The 14500-nt window shown below is 36.9% G+C and overlaps 1 protein-coding gene across 5 annotated transcripts in view; it reads left to right on the plus strand.

The window, feature by feature from the left end:
* Nucleotides 1-14445, plus strand: part of LOC109409995 (diuretic hormone receptor) — a 206979-nt gene extending 192534 nt beyond the window's left edge. For 3 of the 5 annotated variants that reach the window (XM_062853834.1, XM_019683524.3, XM_019683525.3), the window contains one exon: nt 11213-14444. In XM_062853834.1, the coding sequence (XP_062709818.1) occupies nt 11213-11321 (109 nt within the window). In that variant the 3' untranslated portion in view covers nt 11322-14444. Of the gene's footprint in view, nt 1-11212 lie in introns of all 5 variants that reach the window. The other 2 variants (XR_002130100.3, XR_002130099.3) reach the window with 1 other exon arrangement.
* The last annotated feature ends 55 nt before the right edge of the window (nt 14446-14500 follow it).

Raw genomic sequence — 14500 nt, forward strand, 5'->3', positions numbered from 1 at the left:
TTGCTTCTAATAAGTAAATAGGGTAAAATTTTACTTCGTCCTATGCGCCAATTCTTGTCTCATAAGAGAGAAAATAACTAATCATTTCAGACATTCTGACTTACCTTTGCTAATGCCTCATTAGGTGGATGCAAAAAGATGTAGACTATCGATAACCGGCCTCTTTAGCACTGGAAATAAATTAATTATTTCAATTCACTGCAATTACGACTTCACAAGTCGTAAGGTAGTCGTGTTGTTCTTCATCACCGTACAATTTTCACTTCACCAGATTCATGTGTTGTACCAACCTCCATTTCATACTCCATAAAAGTTCTGTAGCACTGCAAAGTTGGATTTAAGTGTTAACTTATGCTATTGATGGAATAACGACCGTTTGGATGGTAATTAGCAATTACAGGCGCGTTTTCGGTCATCGAGTTACTTATAAAACAACGGTTTTAATTATAGCCGACGTTTCGAGCGTTTATTCACTCATCTTCAGGGCAAACTACAATTTACTTACAAAGTTTGAGTAGTTAAGTCATTTGTTACATAAAACATAAAATTACTCACATTACAGGTTGTTTTTAGGTCAAGTGGGTTTGAACATGGACAATTTGAACGGTTGACAACATTACACTGAAATTATAATCACACATATAAATTTCGGACCTAATGACTTGATTCATTTTTAATTAACAAAACTTTGAACGGAGCACAAACTTACACAGCTTTAACCAAGGCACATCTAAACAGGTTTGAATCAAAATGTCTGTGAGTGGAGACGTCAAAACGAAACAATGGAACAGAAAATACCATTAACAGAAACAGAGCATCACAGCGTGCTTTGACGATGTTCTGCTATCTCTCTCCGTGCGTGATTGAGTTTGTGCTCGGTTCAAAGTTTTGTTAATTAAAAATGAATCAAGTCATTAGGTCCGAAATTTATATGTGTGATTATAATTTCAGTGTAATGTTGTCAACCGTTCAAATTGTCCATGTTCAAACCCACTTGACCAAAAAACAACCTGTAATGTGAGTAATTTTATGTTTTATGTAACAAATGACTTGACTACTCAAACTTTGTATGTAAATTGTAGTTTGCCCTGAAGATGAGTGAATAAACGCTCGAAACGTCGGCTATAATTAAAACCGTTGTTTTATAAGTAACCCGATGACCGAAAACGCGCCTGTAATTGCTAGTTACCTAATGCAGCAAAAATGTTCAATTAATCATATAAATCACTTTTTACCTTTAATCTGATTGCTTATCGACTGTAGGCTTGAACGGATACGGGGATTCTCTCGGCTTTTGCAGTCGGTGACAGCAGCGAAAACAAGTTTGCCTCTGCTTCCGACGGTTTTGGTTTATTTTAAACCTTCTTCAGGGGATTCTAAAATAGAAGGGGGGGGGGTCGTTTGTTTTCGAATAGTTTGGTAATGTTTTTGATGGTTTGTGACTCTAACCCTACTACTTACAAAGGCTTGTTTTCTTGTTAGAATCCATGGAAGCCCATGAAACATTGTCCAACGGAAACGATACGAGCAAAGTGAGTAGTACGACTGTAGAAATCAAAAATGAAAAATTTTAACTCATTGCATTGCACCTATAGCTGAAGGTGGCGCCACCCAAATTCCGTTGGACAATGTTTCATGGGCTTCCATGGATTCTAACAAGAAAACAAACCTTTGTAAGTAGTAGGGTTAGAGTCACAAACCGTCAAAAACATTACTGTGAGAGTGAGTACTTGAATATATGAATAAAGACCCAGTTTGATCTAACTATCGTAAAAGTAAAGACGTGTTTATTTAAGCTTATTTCCGAAAACTACATTCCTTTCAATCCTCGGTCGTAACACTTTCTGGCGACGACGTATAAACGGCGCGAAATTGCGTGCGGTGTAGCGTGAAAAATTGTGAGATTTTATTGCGAAGTGCACGGATCGGGAAAGATCTAAATCGATCAAGGGTTGAAACGTGTCGTGTGAGTTGTTAATAGAATAATGCCTAACCAGTCCGTAGAAGAGGACAATAAGGCAGGGACAATGGTGATGGACAAAAGAACCAAAGGCAGGTTTCCAGTGTACTCACCAGGCCTTAATGTGAATTCTTACCTTCAAACGGTAGAAATCTATTTCGCCCTAAATAAGACACCCAATGATGAAAAAGCTTTAGAATTTATAACCAGTGTGGGACAAGAAACGGCTAATAGAATTATCGGCAGTTTCAAGCCGGACAAAATAGTCAATAAATCCTATGACGATATCATAAAGAAGTTCAAAGTGCTGCATGAAGAAAATAAAAATGTGTTCGCCGAGCGGCATCGCCTGATAACGCTTCGGCAAGAAGATGGCGATTGATCTTCAGAACATAGTTGAACATTGCAGCGTTAGCGTAGAAACGGAGGCTACGCTGGTACAATCCGTTTTTGTTGCTGGTTTGCGAAACGATAAAACTCGGGAAACAATGCTCCGTGATGCCGATGAAAAGCTGAATCTGGCTCAGCTGTTAGAAAAAGCGAAGACTGTGGAAATAGCCGCTTTCGAAGCAAGGAAGATGGCTAAACAGACCGGTGACAGTTTCAATTACGTGGGAAGCAGTAGTTGGGGGTACAGCAGAGGGGTCCTAAGGTCGGCAAAACTAAACGATCAAGCTTGTGGAAAGCAAAAGAATAGTGATGTGTCGAGCCACCGCGGAAATGTTAAGATCAGTGACGATATTGTGTGCTACAATTGTTATAAGAAGGGGCATCTTTCGTATCATTGCACGCTGCCCAAAGCCAAAAAACCACGGCACGGTGTACCGCCAGCGAAGAGAAATGTGTATAGAAAAAGAGCATATGAAGAGAGAATCAATCAACTATCTGCTGCCATGGAAGACCTTAAAATGAGCTTAGAAGAGGACGATGAGGTCTATGATGACGAATCTCCGGCGGAACAGGATACTGAAGAGGATACTCCAAATTGGGTAAACAACATCATGTTGGGTAAGTCCACTAATAATACAACACCTGCTTTTGTGGAACTGATGGTAAACAGTAGTAAACTCTTAATGGAATGTGACACGGGTGCTTGTGCAACGATTTGCTCTTTAGACACATACAATGATAGGTTCAGCATGTGTAAAATATTACCGGATCGAAGAAATTTTTTTGTTATATCTGGCGAAACGGTTGGAGTTCTAGGTAAAATAAATGTTAATGTGAGAGTTAATGGCAGTGTCCTGAATCTCTGGTTGTTAATAGTTAAATCTCCCAAAAGTTTCGTTCCTCTCTTGGGTCGTGACTGGCTCAATATTATTTGGCCGAAATGGAGAGATACCTTCAAACTAAACTCTCTTAAGGGAACTCAGAGAGAGCTTTGGGTAAGAAATACAGTCAAAGACTTAAAAGTAGAATTGGCAAAAGCCTTCGATGATGACTTGACCGAGCCAATAAAAGATGTGGTAGTAGATATAAAAATAGATCCACTAGCAAAGCCCGTTGTACACAGACCCTATACAGTGGCATTCAAACATAGAGAAACTGTAGCTAAACACTTAGAGGATCTTGAAGCTAAAGGTATTCTTGAAAAGGTTGAATATGCCGAATGGGCCTCTCCCGTTGTCGTGGTAGTGAAACCGAATAAAAAAGATATAAGGATATGCATGGATGGCTCAAAAACAGTAAATCCACATATTATTACTCACCATTACCCTCTCCCAGTAATTGAAGAGCTCATAACAAATAAAAGCGGAGCTAAAAAGTTTGCTCTTATTGATTTAAAGGGGGCATACCAACAATTAATAGTTTCAGAAGCCACTAAAAAGCTTTTAGTCATAAATACACACAAAGGTATGTTTGCTTATAAAAGGTTACCATTCGGCGTAAAGCCGGCGGCTACTATCTTTCAATCTGTAATGGATAGAATTTTACAAGGCATTTCTGGCGTGCAGACATACATAGATGACATCCTCATTTGGGCAGAATCAGATGAAGAGCTTCTAGCTAAAATCAAAATAGTACTGAGGAGATTAGCGCAACATAACGTTAAGATCAATTCCGAGAAATGTGAGTGGTTTGTATCCCAGGTGAAATATTTGGGGCACATTCTTTCGGAGACAGGAGTTTCGCCAAATCCGGAGAAAGTGAAAGCGATAACGGCCGTGCCAGTGCCTAAATCGAAAACGCAACTTAAAGCATTTCTCGGAATGATTACGTTTTACACAAGATTCGTTCCTAAACTTTGTGTTGTTCTCTCTCCTCTTTACAACTTGCTCGGTAAGGACAGTAAATGGGAGTGGAGCTCCAAGTGCAATGAAGCATTTGAAAAAAGCAAAAACGCAATTTGTAGCGCAAAGATCCTCACACACTATGATCCATCTAAACCTATTACAGTGACTTGTGATGCAAGTGATGATGGCATCTCAGGAGTTTTAAGTCATGCTATAGACAATAAAGAAATGCCAGTGTTTTTCGTCTCTCGTCGTCTTACAAAAGCAGAGCAAAAATATCCCATATTGCATAGAGAAGCCTTAGCCATCGTTTTCGCCATGGAAAAGTTTTATAAGTACGTACTTGGACAGAAGGTTCTAATTGTCACGGACCATAAACCTTTATTAGGCATTTTCAATAGTAAGAAAGGGGGCCCTCCAATAATTGCTACTAGGTTGCAACGATATTTTTTATGATTATCTATATTCGACTTCACTATCACTCATATGGCAGGTAAGGAGAATCATGTGGCTGACTGCCTTTCAAGACTACCTGTAGGTCAGGATTTGAGTAAGGCAGATTTACTAGAAAACCAATATAGTTCATTTCTTAGTTTGAACTATCTAGTTGAGGATCGGGCAGTAAATCTCAACCCACTAATAATTAGCAAAGAATCTCTAAAAGACCCTTTACTGTCAACCGTAATAGCATATGTTAAAAAAGGCTGGCCAAGTCACGTAAAGGATAGATGTTTAAAAAACTTTTACTCTAAAAGACATGAATTAGATGTGGAATCAGGATGTCTTATTTTCGGTGAAAGAATAGTTGTACCAACTACTCTCAAACTACCGTCTCTTCAGTTACTTCATTCAAACCACCGAGGCATACAGAAGATGAAACAAATCGCTAGAAGATATCTATACTGGGACGGATTTAGTACAGACATAGAAAACTTTGCTAATTCATGTAAAAAATGTTAAATCATGGGAATTGATAGAAGCCCAAGAGTATACGGCAACTGGCCGGCAGCGTACACAGCTTTTGAACGGATTCACATAGATTTTTTCCAAAAATTTAACCGTACATTTTTAATTTTAGTGGATGCATACTCAAGGTGGATAGAAATTCATAAAATGAGTAAAACTAACGGAGAAAATGTTGCACAAGTACTCGATAACATATTCGCTGTATTTGGCTTTCCGGCAGTAATGGTTAGCGATAACGGAGCGCCATTCAATAGTTCCTATTTAAAAAAGTATTGCCTATCAAGGAATATTGAACATCTTTTTTCGCCACCTTACCATCCTGCTAGCAACGGATTAGCAGAAAGGGCAGTGCAAACCACAAAAGCGGTGTTAAATAAACTAATCGAGAAGGATTCTGCTTCGTCTTTACAGATCGAGAATGAAGTAAACAAATTTTTGCATCATCATCGACATACTCCTACAACAGAAGACAAAATAATTCCGAATGAACGCATTTTTTCTTTTTCTCCTCGTACAGAGCTATCAAATATGAAATCTAACAAAGATCTATTCAATTATAAAAACAATTCCCAAATTGAAACAACAAAATTTAATCCAGAAGACAAGGTAATCTATACATATAAATGCAATGGGCGAGCATATAGTTCCGAAGCAGTAGTAGTTAAGAAACTGTCGAAGTTGACGCACGTTATTAGGGGCTGTCCATTAATTACGTAAGGGTTTATAGGGGGAGGGGGAGGTTTGAGAAATCTTACGCGCCATACAAAAATATTTGGCTTTCCATACAAAAAATCTTACAAGGGGGGGAGGGGGTGTCTAAAATTCACAAAAATTCCCTTACGTAATTAATGGACAGCCCCTTAGTATCAAAGGGGATAGACGCACAGCTCATAAAAACTAGTTAAAAAACATTCCACAAAAACCATTTATGTTAAAAAACAACGTAGATGTCAGTCTTTCACAGAAACAATCAGAAAATAAAAACAGTGAAGAAGATCAACTATCAATTGCAAGCAAAAAATCTAGCAAACTGGGAACAAAGCTCAAGCATAAGTTGAATCAGACATTGCGCCGATCAAGTAGAATCAACAATTCAAAATATAGGAGTAATAATATTAAAACGTTCGTTAAGAAAAAGAAATACTGAATTGATAATGTGTATTAGCTTAAACAGAATTTAAATAGTTTAACGCAACGAAAAATGAATTAAAGCAATATTAAACTAAGAAAGAAATTGTAAAAATAAGTGAATTAAAATTTTAAAGGGGGAGATGTGAGAGTGAGTACTCTCATCTCGACACTCATCATTCGATTGGTACTTGAATATATGAATAAAGACCCAGTTTGATCTAACTATCGTAAAAGTAAAGACGTGTTTATCTAAGCTTATTTCCGAAAACTACATTCCTTTCAATCCTCGGTCGTAACAATTACCAAACTATTCGAAAACAAACGACCCCCCTTCTATTTTAGAATCCCCTGAAGAAGGTTTAAAATAAACCGAAACTGTCGGAAGTTGAGGCAAACTTGTTTTCGCTGCTGTCACCGACTGCAAAAGCCGAGAGAATCCCCGTATCACTTTTTACTTGTCGGTAAAATGTAAACAACAAGTTTAATTCATCTAGGGCGGATGCAAGCAAAAGTGTACGTGGATTTTCTGTATATAAACGTATACAGAAAATCCATCGTATTCCACAACCACAGGGAATCATTTCTTTTTTGCACTATGATGGCGTATTTTGATCTGGTGGTCATAAATATAGCGCATTTAGTTCACCACTGGACTATCGCACAAGTTTTCAAGAGTGCGAAAACGTAAATAAAAGTGCGCGATTGCAACAAATCAGCTCAGTGTGTTCAGAGTACTTATTCAGCATAAATCAAAGAAATAGTATGCCGAAGACATCAACTGGGTTTGATGCAATACTTGGAACACATGATTTTGTTTGGATTGCGAAGAATTTGATCGACTCTTCGAATTGTTTACACTTAAGGTCAAATCATAATTTTTGACCCTCCTATGTACCATAGTGTCACGTAGAAAGTGTACCGGGAATTCAATTCAAGTAGTGCCCGAAATAAACGTGGACAAGTCGGAAACATGATTCAAAAAACAATTATTCATTCTTATTATTTTAAGGAAATTGCAGTTCTTTCACAATACTTTTTACTCACATCATGAAGCTAATTTATAACTTAGTAAATGATACAAAATTGGCGAAGAGGTAGGCGAGGTGCAAGAATAAAGTCGATCATTATTTGACAGTGCTTAGGAAGATGGAAATTAGATAAAACCCTATTTATTTGTTAGAAGTATGTCACACTGACTTCTATTCAACAAAAACCTGTGCCGCCGTGACATGTGAGTTACTTGGGTATCATATTCAATGTGTAAAATTAGCTTGTGGTGCTCTTGAACGATGACTGTATCAAAAACTGGTCTCATTTTGCAAACGGGAGTCTTAGAAGAAACTCAAGAAGGAACCCGTGAAAGGATCTTCAGAATTTAAACATGAGGATTTTTCAAAAGGAAATATTCCAGAATTAACTCCTTTACAAATTGTGGCTGAAACTCTTTGAGAAATTGCAGAAAAAAAAACAAGAGAGAGAGAAGGATAATCTAGAAAGAAATTCCCGGATGAGTTAGAATAAGTGGTTGGTGCAATTACGGAATGAGTTTCAGAAGGATCTCCTGATCTAAGAAGAAAGTAATAAGGAAATATAAGAAAATTTGCCACAAGAGAGACATCCTTCTGGGTTTTCTAATCGATTTCTCATAGAACTCATTTCGAAATGCCTCCGCAGATTCCTCCAAGAGCTCTTTCTGAGATTCCTTTTGGAGTTCCTTCCATTAGTGCTGTCAGTCTAAATCAGAACTGGTTACTCAAGGTTCCCAAATTTCAGTGCCCCCTATACTGGTACGCTCCCATGAAAATTACTTCAATATTGCGCCTAATCAAGAATTTTTCCGGAGAAACCCCTCCATGATTTACCTTATCACGAGTTTTTTTTCTGTAGTTATCGAAAACGGGGTATTCTTGCAGGAATTTCTTCTATAGAGACTTCGCAGATAATTCTTTGAGATTGTATTCCTTTCCATGTAGTTTTTAGAATTTTCTCACCAATTGTCTCCAGAGGTACCACTACAACTTCCTTTAGAGATTCTTCACGGTTTTTTTTCCAAAATTTTCCCGAAATTTTTTAGGCCTTTGCAGGAATTTCTAGAATGATTTCGACTTGGTTTCCTTCAAACAAAGATTTTTAAGAATATTTATTATATTTGCATCAATGATATAATTAGGAATGCATTCCTGTTTGTATTTCTTTGAAAATTTCTCCTGGGATTCCTCCAGAGATTCTTTGAGGAGTTCTTCCAGAAATTAGGCTCTTTTCAGGAGGTTTTAAAGTAACTTCTCAAAAGATTGATATTGAAACTAGTACAATTTTTCGGAAATTGCTTTAAAATTTTCTTGTGGGATTCCTACAGGGATTTATAGCGAATTTCTTCAAAAAATATCGCTACAGTATTTGGTGTATGTATTCCTTCATGTGTTTTTCATCAGAATTTACTCCAGGAGTTTTTCTTTGGAATTTTACCAGAAATTTTCCATTAATTCCTGCAAAAGATGCAATTGCAGGAGAAATTTAATCACAAAGGTTCAAAGAATAAATCCTCTAAAATTTTCTTTTAGAAATTCAGAAATTTGCCAGTAACTCTTTCAAAAAAAATTTGTTTGAACTTTTCCAGAGATTCAAGTAGTACTCCATATATATTTATTTATTTAGTAAATTCTCTGCAAAATTCTCAAGAAATTCTTCAGAAGTTCATTCGGGCGTTTCTCCAAAATTCCTACAGATTTACGCAGACCTTTCTTCAGGATTTTTCTCAAAGTTTCGTCCAGTAAGGATTTTGAAAGAATACCTGAGTACCGGCAGAGAGCTCTTAAATCATTCTATTTTTAAGATTCGTTCTAAAAATTATTTTTTTTTCAATTACGTTGTGAAAAGCTGAACATTTCAGTTGGCTGAAGTATGCTGAAATGGTCTACTTTTCATCACTAATGCAAGTGTGATGAAAAGTACTACTTTTCGGCACAAATAGGAGTGCTGAAAAGTAGCACTTTTCGGCACTTTTGCTCGTACGCACTTTTTACTACCACTGTGCCTTCCGTAGATTCAGCCGGAAGCCTCTTTGGATAAATGTAGTTCAGTGGTTCTCTAATGATTTCCTTCAAGATATTTTTTAACATTTCTGCAGAATATCAGAAATTGCATAAGAAATTCTCCGAAGAATTCCTCCAGAGGCAATTCAAAAAGTTCTTTTCAAAATCATCCAGAGAACCCTCAAAGATTTATTGAGGGATTTCTCTAATACTACTAGTATTTTGTGCAGGAATTATTGCAATTTTGTGCAGACATTTTCAAGAGATTCGTTCAGAAATTTTCTCAAGGAATCCCTCCAGAAATTTCTTAATTTTTTCATTGGGCAAACTACCAAAGTACCTCCAGCGGTTTTTTTTTCTAGAAATTAGGGATACATCATAAGAAGTTTCTTCAGGTGTTCTCCCAGGCATCAAAACAGCAGTTTCTGCTAAGATATCTTAATAAATTGCTCCAGGTATTTTTGTTCAATAATTCATAGTCTATTTCAGGAGTTTTTTTGTGGAACACCTTAAGACAATCTTCCAGAGAATTCTTTCAGGAATTCTTTCAATAACTAACTCGTCAAGTGAAATTTTTTGTGCAATTTCTGGAAGAGCTTCTAAAATCATCTCTTTTGTATAATATCTGAAGCAATTCCTGACCGATTTTTGGAGGAATCCCAGGAGATGTTTCGGACGGAACCGCAGGAACAATCCCCAAAAAATCCTTAGAGAAATTTGTAAAAGAAACATTTGGAAGAATTTTCCGAAGGAATCTCTACAGGATTTTTAAAACAATTTTCAGAGGAACATCCGAAAAATTCTTAGGGCAAACTTTCAAGAAATCCCTTATCCCTTATCAATGTTGAGATATTTATAATGAAATTCCTGTAGGAAATATTTCTGAAAGAATTTCTCAAATAATCTGTGGAGCATTTCTTAGAGCCTAAGAGGAAATTCTAAGGAAAGCAGTTGAAGCTTTCCTAGAGAAATTCTTGAAAAAACGTCTCCTCTGAATGTATTTCTGAAGCAATCCATGGAAGATGTTCTTATAGAACATTCAATAACAATGCGTAGAAGAGTTTCTGAAAGAAGTTTCTGGGAGATTATCTAAAGAAATCGATGAAGCAATAATGGAAGGAACACAGTAAAGGTTCTATATCCAAGCAACACGACTTGTTTCAAGGCCAGTAACAGCAACCTTAGTGCAATGTATTCACTGTGCGTATTATAGACGATAGAACACAATTGCTTCTTCTTCGAAACCCAAAAAGTGCAGATTCTGAACCGTTATGCAGTTTGAATGAGAGGGAATGATAAAAAATGGAAAAACGATTTTGTTCAGGCTTGAACCTTAGATACCACCTTACATACTACACACAACGTTCTGTGAGAGAATTGCTGCTCAACACACCATAAAAGCTACTGTTCCAAGTCTTGGTTTTTGTAAGAGAAATGTCCTCTACTTCCTTGGGAATAGGTGCTAACGCCCGTTGTGGTCTTAGACATGCCATTAATTCAAAATTTATTTCAGCCTAACGACTTTGTAATACAGTTATGTTTCAGTGAAAAACGGAAAAACGTAAACTTTATTTTTATACAGTGGGATGGAAGCAATGGTGGCATATCTACATCGAAGGTGTTATTTCGCAGAACAAATGACGTTATACACAGAGTAGCGGTATTCCTGAGTGTCTTTAGGTCAATTCTTTTCAAACATGGTTTGCACAGTTCATCAACTACAAGATTCACAATCTTATTTCTACCTGCCCTGAACCTCAGAAAACCAAGTACGTATCAATTAATCTACTGTTTCCACCATCATTTATTTCCATATGCACCTTGGCACAACACCAAAACTCAAAACAAACGAACTCGAATGGCAACTTTCAACTTCGTCATCCGGACAGCACCCTGGAGTACAGTGTCGTGATAATGAAAAGCTTGGGACCCCCCACCTCGAGGCATCACCATCACCATCATAACCACAATCATCACAACAATCTCGGCAGCAACTGAACACTGTACCTACTAGAGGATCAGATGAACCAAGAGTCCAGCTTCGGGTCAAATTGGACCTCCGGACCAGAGTTTAGGACCGAACCCAACCGGGGGGAATTGTGCAACGAAATAACTTTGTGTAGCTACGGTGAATTACTGTTTGCAGCAAAGAGACGAATGGATGGGAGCGAGACATTTGCTTGCTTGCTGCAATTAAATTGAATTTCAAAACAAACATCGTCGTCTCACGATTGTAACTTTTAATTCAATTCTCCGACGGTGACGGTGACGACAGTGATCTTTTGTGTGTGTGTGGACAATAGTCTAGGAATGAAGTTGAGACGTTGTGGAGTATCATCTATCGGAGTGCGGATGCTGCTTTTTCAAATGGTATGATCACCGCTGAAAATCGAAGTTTTGGGTAATCTCCTCAACTTTGCTTGGTATGGGTTTTTTACGAAATTGTGTATCTGGATCTGTAATGAAATGCAAAATTATTTGACATACGATTTTTTTTTTCAGAATTTATGAGCATTTTTTGTAATTTTTGTCGTAGATAACATTAAGGGGATAAATAAAATGATCGGGACAGGCTACAATTTTATTTCAAACGAAATTTTCAACTACATAACTGAAGTGCGCGCAGTTTTATTTGATAGCCATTTGAGATGCGATAGGATTTTTGTTGTAAAATTATACGTAGAATCTTTTTCTTTTCCTATTCCTCAAAAAATATTTGACTATCCCATTGACTACCTGGCATCTTGTAGAAGTCAGCGTTCTACAGAAAAAATATATCAAAAAAGTCGAACGGTATGGTTTATGAAAAATGGAAATTATAGGATAAATAACATAGATCCGCGATGAATTTTACTTTCAGTGTTTTTTTCGTTAGGTCCTTCAAATATCCTGCAAAATCTTCAAAAACATCATTTCAGTTTTCGAGTTGAAATTTTTGGAAGAAGGATTTTTCGAAGAAATGTAGTCAAAAATGTCTTATTTTTTGTGTTTTGGATTAGAATTATTCAATTAAGAAGTGATCATACCAAAATGGAAAGCAGCAAACAAGTCAATATGTACACAACTAGCGCCATACAATTTGTAACAGTCAGACAGTCCGACAGCAGAGACGACGTGGAATCTCATCCCGAATGAGTGGCCGCCTCCCCCGAGTGGGAGATGTTTGCGCTTCATTTGACGGTTGAAATCGGCTCTGGTGAAAGATCTATCTATGCTGCTGCAGCATTGCGATTTAGGTTTAAATTTGCGGGAAGAATCATGCGGTGATGCGGTTGTAAATATTTACACGTATTCGATTGAAGAGAGTTGGAAGTGAGCGATGGACGTGTGTTTGAATTGAGTTTCACCAGCATGTCAGAATATGTGTATGTGTTAAATAGAATGGGATTTTGACAGGCAGGGTGAATGTAACCGAAATGTACAATCGATTTATATGTTAGGTTAGGTAGTATAGTTCTTAATTATTCAAACGGGTTTAAAGAGAGACCAAACCAAAGCTTACGAATATTGATGTGAATGAAAATGTCTTTTTGTATATATTTGTAACATGAAATCGAAGAATACAGCCATAAGGTTATTTGTAACGTCTTGATGTAAATAGTTGTTCTTATTTTGAGAAAGAAAAATCCAGACCCGTGAAAAGGGGTGCTTGAATGCTTGAAAATCTTCAAAGCTAAGCTGGCGAATATGGGTTGAAGTTTTCGGTATGGGGCTGTCGCTCTCGATTCTCGATCATGACTAATGCTCTTCAGAACACGCTCAACACATAACATAAGTGGAACTCCATGGTCAGAGCGAAGGAAAAAGTTGTATCCTTTTCCAGCACTCGAAACTGTTATATCTAATATAAAAGGCGTCTAACTGTCATTTATTTTGGTAAACAAAAAAACATCTGATCCAACCAGTATTCCAGTTTTGGCAAATAATACAGGAACGAAGATTGGCATCTGAGTTATGCGCAAAACTAGCTGCTGGAAATCCACTTATTCATTTTGTCATAAATTCATTGAAATCTTCGAAATAACACATCCACGTTTCACATATCGATCTCCTTTCATATTAAAAGCCATAAAACGTATTTTCGACTTGAGTTCATAAAGTTTTATTACAATTTATGTCATATTTTTGATCTCCACGTGCTGCCAGTCTAGATCTATGAGGCCTTTGTTTTACTTCACAGCAATGAAAAATGGTATACATGCTGAAAAATAGTATGGCAATAATGTTATAATGCATTTGACATTTCGATGCCCTGTATACCAGCGTACGAACTCGGAAAGGCATCAACTTTTTGAGCCAGAGTTCCACTTAGGGTAATTCATGTATTTTGGACAGGCTGAGGACAACATTGAAAAAATCGTCCCCTAGCTTCCTTAGTAAGCAATTGATTATTTTGCAAAGTTACCAATACGCTTATAGTATGATCGTACTTTGCGTTCCTGGTGACAAAAACCTCAACGAAAGCATTTTATGCTAAGAAAATCACAATTTCCAATCGCCTGTTAGAACAGCATTTTGGACACCGAATATATGTTTTGGACACCCTCAGGTATATATAATTTGGACAGGGCAATTATCTCAATGTTTAGCCATGAATACTGCTAAATCATGGAAGTATCATAAATTAACAAATATTTTCTTACAAATAATCAAATTTCTCCGCTTAACAGGCATCTATTTCGATAACTATTACAGTTTTTGTTATAATCGAGGAAATATCGCCAGACCCACAGAATACGCCTCAAAGTATGCAATCGCACTGCCTACCCATGTAGTTTGTCAGATGACCAAATTTTATTAACAGTAGAAACCATGCAATGTATTTTGGACATATCCTATTTTAAGCGTTCTAGATGAATGTTAAGAGATTGGTTGCCTAATGCTTCTTTATTGAACATGTTTCGTTGCAAAAAGGCTTTCAAATTTCTTACAATTATTAATTCAACCATTTTGAGGTGAATATTGTATGTGACTATGAAGTGTATGTCGTCTTGCATACCTGTGCATTTGAGGGGTTTTAGTGAAATAATTTACATTTTCGATAATTTTGAAGTAAATTTTTAATTGTTAAGCGTATTTTCAACGTGAGTCATCAGAATAGGGTCTATTTGATCCAATAATCGATATTGAGAAGTATCTACTTTTATAAGCTCTCTGGAACAAGGCGTGTATGTCCA

Source organism: Aedes albopictus, chromosome 2 (assembly GCF_035046485.1).
Source record: "Aedes albopictus strain Foshan chromosome 2, AalbF5, whole genome shotgun sequence".
Lineage (NCBI taxonomy): Eukaryota > Metazoa > Arthropoda > Insecta > Diptera > Culicidae > Aedes > Aedes albopictus.